This window comes from Sinocyclocheilus rhinocerous, unplaced genomic scaffold, assembly GCF_001515625.1.
Source record: "Sinocyclocheilus rhinocerous isolate Xijiao unplaced genomic scaffold, SAMN03320098_v1.1 scaffold273, whole genome shotgun sequence".
Classification (NCBI taxonomy): Eukaryota; Metazoa; Chordata; class Actinopteri; order Cypriniformes; family Cyprinidae; genus Sinocyclocheilus; species Sinocyclocheilus rhinocerous.
In genome coordinates, this window is record NW_015656360.1 from 689,991 (window position 1) to 699,158 (window position 9,168).

At 35.3% G+C, this 9,168-nt stretch overlaps 1 protein-coding gene across 1 annotated transcript in view; it reads left to right on the forward strand.

The window, feature by feature from the left end:
- The window catches only part of LOC107720078 (syntaxin-binding protein 4-like), a 36,528-nt gene that overhangs the window by 7,547 nt on the left and 19,813 nt on the right, over positions 1-9,168 (forward strand). The window contains exons 4-6 of the mRNA XM_016527684.1: positions 2,843-2,912; positions 3,077-3,151; positions 6,611-6,690. Coding sequence (XP_016383170.1) covers positions 2,843-2,912; positions 3,077-3,151; positions 6,611-6,690 — 225 coding nt within the window. The remainder of the gene's footprint in view (positions 1-2,842; positions 2,913-3,076; positions 3,152-6,610; positions 6,691-9,168) is intronic.

Genomic DNA, 9,168 nt, shown 5'->3' on the forward strand with positions numbered 1-9,168 from the left:
ATTAATTTCTTTCTCTTTTTTTTAATCATACTGACCCCCATTATGAACTTTTGAATGATAGTGTATGTTACAATCTACACACAGCACAAAGTACATTAAATGCTGAATGTTTTTTTAACTATTAAAACGGCTTTGGGTTTCTAAATAGGAACAAATGAGAGATAAAGCTCTTTCAGCAGGCATCAGGTAAAGCTGTCTATTGTTCATGGTAAACATCATAAGTCTGCTTTATCTCCTCTCGTTTAGATGAATCACAGTCTGTTTTGTCAGAAAACAATAGTGAATGTTCAGATCTCTCATTTCACAGTCACCTGTGATCAAATTGTCAGTGCATACTGGCAATGTAGTGGCATTCATTTGGTAATGAAATTAGTCATGCAGCCTGTTGTAAAGAACTGCGATATGATTTCTGTGTTTTGCGTACATTTATTTGACTGAAAAATACAATATCAACAACTAAACAAAAGCATGGAAGAATAATATTTTACTTTGAGTGACGCATGCTTTGTCTCTTCTTAAGGAATCAAAGTGATCGGTGGTGTGAAAGAACTAACAGGAGAGGAATATGGCGTTTATGTGAAGAGGATCTTACCTGGTGGCCTTGCTTCCAGTGATGGTATGTTTTCTCAAAAACATTTTTTTTTATCACAGTTTGCCTTAACATTTGTCCAGGTGGTCTCCTAAAACATCAATTTATGTAAACATCAATTTATAGTCTCTCAGACACTGCCGAAAAAGATATAGCTCAGACAAATGTGAATTTCCATGCTGGTCCAGGCTAGTTTATTCTGGTTTGGTGCTGGTCTAGCTGTTAGACTAACAAAATCACATTGTTACCAGCAAAACGTAGCTGATGAGGCTAGTCATCCAGCATGGGAAGTTGAAATCTGCTCTGAGCAGTGAGTTTAATTCAATTGCTTTGATCCACTTTTTATATTCAGCAGTTTTTGCTAATAAACAAAATGAATCAATCTTGTTATTATCAATCAAAGCATCTACTGTATTAGAGATAAACTTTTTATTTACACTGAAATCTGTTAATATAGCCACATATACTGTATATATAATGTATAATAGCCACATAAATTGAACCTGAGAAATTTAAACACAAATTGAGAAAGGAAACTGTCAGTGCAGCTGTTTACATTTCTGCAATACAGATTGTCTGTCTCACTGCGTATACCTCTGCTTAAGTCTCTCACGTGTGAGGGGGAGTTTAGCGTCATCCCTGTGCTTAGAGTTAATGCCCCTGACGGACTGGAATTAGAGTCTGCCTCCCATTCTGCTGCTGCCGAGCACGGGGTATACGGGAGCTTATATGGGCACATGCGCTCTGAGGGGACTTTGTTTGTTTTTAGCCCCGCTCTCAGCTCACCATTCAGAGAAGTCAGCAAGCTTCCTGGCTGATTTCTTTGGTTTGGTGGAAAGACAAATCACAGTACCTATAATCCAGGTTGTCTGTAAAATCTGACACTGGAAAGGTGATATTTGGCTGAAGTGAAGTGAGTAGGACATAGGTGACCCCTTTGAGAATTTACAGCTTGTTCCTTTCCGGATTTGATTTGTTCTGACAAGATATCTCTGAAGTGATGGTAGAAGGGGTCGAGAAGACGTTGTTGTTAATATGCCTTACAGGAAAAAAAAAGATTGAGGGCTGTATGCTGTCTCTTCTACTGCTACAGTTTACTGAAACACATGAGGAGTCGCTAAATTATGTCAAAAGCATTGCAGTTCACATCACAGTAACCTTGCAATTACCTTAGCATGACAAAAATATCTATTACATTTATTTAGGTTATCAGCATTAGCTCTTTATGTTCTTAGTTCTTAAATTCTTCATTTTTTACTAGTACTTTAATGTACTACAGACTACAGATTTAATGACTACATATATTACTGTTCAACAGTTTGGGGTTGGTAAGATTTTTTAAATGCTGTTGATAGAGGCCTTTTATGCTCACCAAGGCTGCATTTATTTAATTTAAAAATTGCATTCCCATTTTCTCAAATAGCAAAAGAAAAACTCTGTGATAGTGTTTTCATGACTTTCAAAAAAAGGGAAAAAAAATAGAGACTGATAACGGCAGTCAGTAGTGAGAACAATGTCAAATTTACAGTCACTCCCATAGATGCTGTATTAGAAACATCCTCGCATAAGCGTTAATTAGTTGTTTGTAATTTGATGCAAATGTAATATAATACAAAGTATAGTGTTATAAATGTACATACATTAAAAAAAAAATGAAAATACAAAAAACTTTGGAGGATTTACAATGCTGTTGACTGTTGAAACGCATCATCAGTCTTGTGAAAAGGGTCTGTTGTGAAATATTGTTACAATTTAAAATAACCGTTTTCATATATGAAACATACAACATATTTTACATTTTTACAAAATGTAATTTATTCCTGTGATGGCAAAGTTGAATTTTTTAGCAGCCATTACTCCAGTCTTCAGTGTCACATGATCCTTCAGAAATCATTCTAATATGTTTATTTCTTATTATTTTCAATGTTGAAAAGCAGTTGTGCTGTTTAATATATTTTTTGGAACCATGATACATTTAATGCATCCTTGCTGAATAAAAGTATTCATTTCTTTTGAAAAAAATCTGACCGGCCCACTGAACTTTTGAATGGTAGTCTGTCTTTAAATGGCAAAAAGTATTAAGAATAATATGGAACGGTACATTCACGTGGGGCGTCGGCGTCAATTCGATGCCCTGTGTGAATGCACCGTAAAGAATACTATGTAGTATGTAATAGTAATATATTTGTCAAGTCATTTCATGGGTTTTTATTTATGGTCTTTATGGTTTTTATTTTATTAATGCTTTATTAGGAAACCTGCAGCCTGGAGACCAGATCTTAGAGGTGAATGGTGAGAGCTTGATTGGCGTGACAAGTGAACGGTACATACCTTGCTCTCTTGGTTTTTTCTTTTTTTCTGTTTAATTTATTTTTCTATTTTGCTTGTATGAACTCTGTGATGACTTTCTACCTGCAAAATTAGCCACTTGTCATTCTTTTATCACCTTTAAAACACTTAATGTATGATATTGTTGTTTGATTGCAGAGCGGTGGACATTCTTAGAGCAGCATCCTCAACCAATCACATGTGCCTTCTCATAGCCAGAGATGAGGAAGCCAGGTAAGCCACTGATCTATCCATTATAACACCATCCCTGAAGATCACAAACGTCATTTCAATTCAGACATTAAAAATTGTTGATTTTAAAAGCAGCTTCCAAAGGAAAAAAAAAACGTTTGAACATTAAATTATCAAAGCACATTGAGCACAATTATAAAATATACACTACCGTTCAAAAGTTTGGGGTCAGCAAAATTTTTTTTTAAAGAAATGAATACATTTATTCAGCAAGGATGCTATTATGAGCAGCAAATCAGCATATTAGAATGATTTCTGAAGGATCATGTGGCACTGAAGACTGGAGTAATGGCTGATGTCAGCTTTGTCATCACAGGAATAAATTACATTTTAAAATAAAAAATGAAAAAGTTATTTTAAATTGTAAAAAATAATATTTAGCAATATTACTATTTTTACTGTATTTTTTGGATCAAATAAATTCAGGCTTGGTGAGCATGAGAGACTTCTTTCAAAAACATTAAAAAATCTGACAGACCCCATACTGTTGAACAGTAGTGTGTGTATGGTAATAATATTTACAAATTAATATTTAAAATTCTTAATTATTTAAAAAATAATTATTACTAAAGATTTAACCTTTTAAGCAAACCAAAGAGTTTTTGTCTGACTCTACTGCATATAGTCCCTTTCATCGCCAACCTGCCACAGTAACATTTACCCAACATTTGTCATCACTTAAACTCTCTCATCCACTGATAGTGATCTATGGATGTCTGACCTGAGTATCTTTCATTTGAATGTCCACCCCTTAGAAGACATGTTGAATAATTCAATGAAAGATGAATAATTTTGTTCATAAACTAGATCTGACTGAGTATTGGCAGTGCATGTGAGTCTCTTGGCGTGCTATTCAAAGACAAGCTTTGGGCCCACAGGGCTCCCATACTGCCTCTCTCCACTGTTAACTTCACTCACTAGAAAAAAACTATCAGTGGAAAAACTACATTCCTGCTCATGGAAATGCTAGTGACTTTTTCACTCTTTAAAACTTTAGTTAAATTAGGTCTATTGTTTTTTAAGTAATGAGGAATATTTTTTTTTCAGGCATAAGCATTTATAATTCTCTCATTTTCCTCAAATTTTTCATGTAAATGTGAAATGTGAAATTTTTCCTATTCTAGTTTATTCTATTCTATACACAGACAATTATAAGGAAGCCATTCACAGGTTGATTTCCTGAAGAAACTAAAACACCATGATTCTGGACACTTTATAAACAATATTTTCATTTATTTGAAATATAAATCTTTGGTAACATTATAACAGCTTTAACTGTCACTTTTTATCTATCTAATGCATCTTTGATGAATAAAAGTATACATTACTTAAAGAAAACTACACTGCCCTCAAACTTGATTATAATATTGTATATCCTTAGTGTATGTAATAATGCTTGTTCATTTCCCTTATTTTTACATTTTGCCCTCATCTGTAATGCTCACAACTAACTACTAAATTAACAGTTAAATGTAACCTTTAGCAAATCTCAAAATGAATATCCATTTTTCATACTGTACACTGTACAAATTTATTTTTAGATGTTGTAAATAAAACAAAAAAGTATGTTTTACAAGAAAATACAATTTCAGTCTTTTCAAATGTTCATGTTCATGTGATACCTCCCATTTCTTTGCAAATGTTTGTGAAATCAAATAGCAATTTCTGAGTGAAAATTGTTTCTACATAATTTTTTTCAGTATACTGTTATAATGTTGTGATCCCTAAATTCACTTTTTATTTATTTATTTAGACAGAATAGTGCAATAACACCTGTTCATGCAGCATCTAGTTCAAATGAGTGAGTAAGCGACTAGAATAAAAGGATATTCCAGAGTTTGGTACACATCAGACATATATTATGCAGAATCCCAGATGTGTTTACTGTAAGAATCAGTGGCATGACCGCAGTGTACTTTTGAACTTTATATACGGACATACTGGCAGGAGATTCAGTCCCATGGGTCTGGACTGGCAGCAGTTTGCATGAATGAAGGAAGAACCCTGCATTGCGTGCATGGAGATACGGAGGGAGCGAGAGTGAGGGAGAATGAGAACAGACTCACAGTTTAAGCCATGATGAGATGAGTCCTTGCGTCTCCATGCTTTAATCTGCGTTCTGCCCTTAACCAATGCGCATTGAAGGGATTACGCCTCTGCCTCCATGCACAGACCTCCGCTGGCTTCACCCGCATATCAACAGCCTGGAAGTCTTCAGGGACCGAAAGACTCAGCGCAGCATTTCTGGGCTTTTTGTTTGTGTGTATTTATGAGGAAGATGGTTTAGAATGTGTATGTATCGAGACAATGCTCAAGCCTTTTAGAGTCAGCTCCTTACCATATGCATCACAACCTTGTCTGACCTCCCTCCCTTTAATCCGCACTGATAACCCGTCCTGAGGACGGAGGAAAAGGAGGAAAAAGCTCTTTTTACATTACATCATGTACTTCGAAAGCTGTCACTTTGAGTTCACCTAAATATTTTGGGCTTAGAATAAATATAAATCGGCTCTGGTATGGAGGAACGCAGAGATCTATGGGTCTACAGTAGTTATTGAAGGCTTGGCTGTCCTTATATAGTCTTCTCAACCGACAAAGTCACTTTGCATTGTAGTTAAAAGAAGCAAAGGTCTGCTTAGATTTGCATGTGTCTTTGGAGCCACTCAGGGACACCTGCATGTAGGTAAAGAGGCCAGTGGCCGAGACTGCACCAGTGTGTAATGGACACATGTCCATAACTGAATATGGTTTGAGTCCAGTGACAGGACATTTCTGTTGACCTATATTTGACACTCAAGAGGTGTCTAGGGGAAAATGGACTGAGATGGAGGGGAATATTTAAATAGACTTTAGATGGTGCCCAGCCCAACTAAAGGGAACTAAAGAGAACTCAGCATGTTTATTTTTACTCAGTAGACTGATCACGAAATCCATTGACATTGCTTTATATTTCAGTAACAGTACAATGATTTGGTAGGACCAGTTGTTTTCCAGCAATATATGACAACTATACATGAATAAACACACATTTACTGGAAAAGCTGATTATATAAATCTTCAATCTCCAGTTATTATTCCAAATTATGTTTTTTTTAATCATTTTTCATGATTTTTATTTTATTTTAAGCTTTTATGAAAATATTCTGCCATATATATAAGATATATATGTATTCAGGTCTCTAGAGGGTCATATCTGCTTAGAGGATATTTGGATTGTGTATATAACATTCCTGAGTCCTTCACAAATGAATTAACTGACATGATATTATTTTGGAATAGTGCAAGCTATTCTTACATAATCTGAGCGCAGTAAGAACCGTTATGTCATTTAGGTGTCTAAAGGTATTTGTTTTTTGATTTTTTGTATGATGTTATTGAAGGTTTCAATTTTTTTCTTGGTTGGTTACCTTAATTGTTATTTCCTCTTTTGTCTTTGTGTAGGCAAGAATTTGCAGAGCTCCTTGAAAAATACGGCTCAAACGGCAGCACAGGATCTACCAGGAATTCACCCATTCAGCATAGTACGTTTCTATTTTTCAGTCATTGTCTAGTTTATAGTAGACGAAATATACACATTTTAAATAGTATTGCCTTCTGTAAATTCTTTCATTTCTGTGCTCAGGTGTACTAGAATGTCTCTTTCCTAACCTCACTACTTCCCTGACATAACAAAGGTTATGAAATGCTGATTCATGCAATATGATCCTCACAACTGGCTAACAAACAGGAGGAGGAGAGGGAGAAAGCTCTTCATCATCATCTCTTTTTAATGTCTACAGTTTTACTCTTTCTCAAATATGAATGTAAAACAATATACATAAATACAAACTGTGTTTTCAAAAAGCAATCTCTTTTTTAGGACAATTATAATTATAATGTTTAGGGGAGAAACAAATCAGCCCTTGAAAATGGCGTAAGACAGCGCATTTGTCTATTATGCAATTCTGAACATCTGTTTCTGCCGGAGGAAAGACACTCCACAGAAAAAGCTGTTGAGAACGGAGCGTGTGCTCATGCACTGGCTGCTCAGTCTGATCCCTGCTCTCCCCTCAGTGTAGAATATTCTAATGATGTAACTTGCTTTAAGCATAGCAAATAGTTTCATTTGAGTCTTTAATTTAAAAGTGCAAATGAGACAGAGCTTTGGTCCGAAGTATTCGTCTGGACATTTTCTTTGACAAAACCACAAACTTCAGTTTGCAAACTTTAAACTCATGACTTTTTATGAACATGACAGCTTCTCTTGATTTCAGCACACCTTTTTATATACACTGCCGTTCAATAGGGATACTGAGCTCCTGTACTCGTACTCGTACTCCTTAAAATGCCCCGATACCAAACGCCGATACCACACAGCATGATTTTTTGTATGATGTTATTGAAGGTTTCAATTTTTTTCTTGGTTGGTTACCTTAATTGTTATTTCCTCTTTTGTCTTTGTGTAGGCAAGAATTTGCAGAGCTCCTTGAAAAATACGGCTCAAACGGCGGCACAGGATCTACCAGGAATTCACCCATTCAGCATAGTACGTATCTATTTTTCAGTCATTGTCTAGTTTATAGTAGACGAAATATACACATTTTAAATAGTATTGCCTTCTGTAAATTCTTTCATTTCTGTGCTCAGGTGTACTAGAATGTCTCTTTCCTAACCTCACTACTTCCCTGACATAACAAAGGTTATGAAATGCTGATTCATGCAATATGATCCTCACAACTGGCTAACAAACAGGAGGAGGAGAGGGAGAAAGCTCTTCATCATCATCTCTTTTTAATGTCTACAGTTTTACTCTTTCTCAAATATGAATGTAAAACAATATACATAAATACAAACTGTGTTTTCAAAAAGCAATCTCTTTTTTAGGACAATTATAATTATAATGTTTAGGGGAGAAACAAATCAGCCCTTGAAAATGGCGTAAGACAGCGCATTTGTCTATTATGCAATTCTGAACATCTGTTTCTGCCGGAGGAAAGACACTCCACAGAAAAAGCTGTTGAGAACGGAGCGTGTGCTCATGCACTGGCTGCTCAGTCTGATCCCTGCTCTCAAGTCAATTATAATTATAATGTTTAGGGGAGAAACAAATCAGCCTTGAAAATGGCTTAAGACAGCGCATTTGTCTATTATGCAATTCTGAACATCTGTTTCTGCCGGAGGAAAGACACTCCACAGAAAAAGCTGTTGAGAACGGAGCGTGTGCTCATGCACTGGCTGCTCAGTCTGATCCCTGCTCTCCCCTCAGTGTAGAATATTCTAATGATGTAACTTGCTTTAAGCATAGCAAATAGTTTCATTTGAGTCTTTAATTTAAAAGTGCAAATGAGACAGAGCTTTGGTCCGAAGTATTCGTCTGGACATTTTCTTTGACAAAACCACAAACTTCAGTTTGCAAACTTTAAACTCATGACTTTTTATGAACATGACAGCTTCTCTTGATTTCAGCACACCTTTTTATATACACTACCGTTCAATAGGGATACTGAGCTCCTGTACTCGTACTCGTTAAAATGCCCCGATACCAAACGCCGATACCACACAGCATAAGTGCCATATTCAGACAAAGAAACACCGACAACAGAACAACAGACCAAATCAAAAATTATTCAGAGACCAGATATAATGTTTGATTTTTTTTTTTTGCTAGTGGGTGCAGGACACTAAAGTTCATTTATGTAAGTGAGGATAGCATAATTTTTGGTTGATCGTAATCCATTACATACCTTTCTATCAAAGTTATCTAACATTATCAAGCTGAATTTGTTCTGACACAGTTAAACTCTGAGTTCTTGTCATATTTTTTTTACTATTTTCTAAACTATAGCGAATAAACTGTGATAATTATGAGAAATGTTGAAGGTGTCTGAATAAATTTTGGTTTGACTGTATCTATTTGATAAATGAAGTTAACCAACTAACATTATACATACTCTTTTGGTTTCTGTACCCAATATTTAAAAAATTTACAAATGCAATAAAAATATTGGTATCGGTACTCG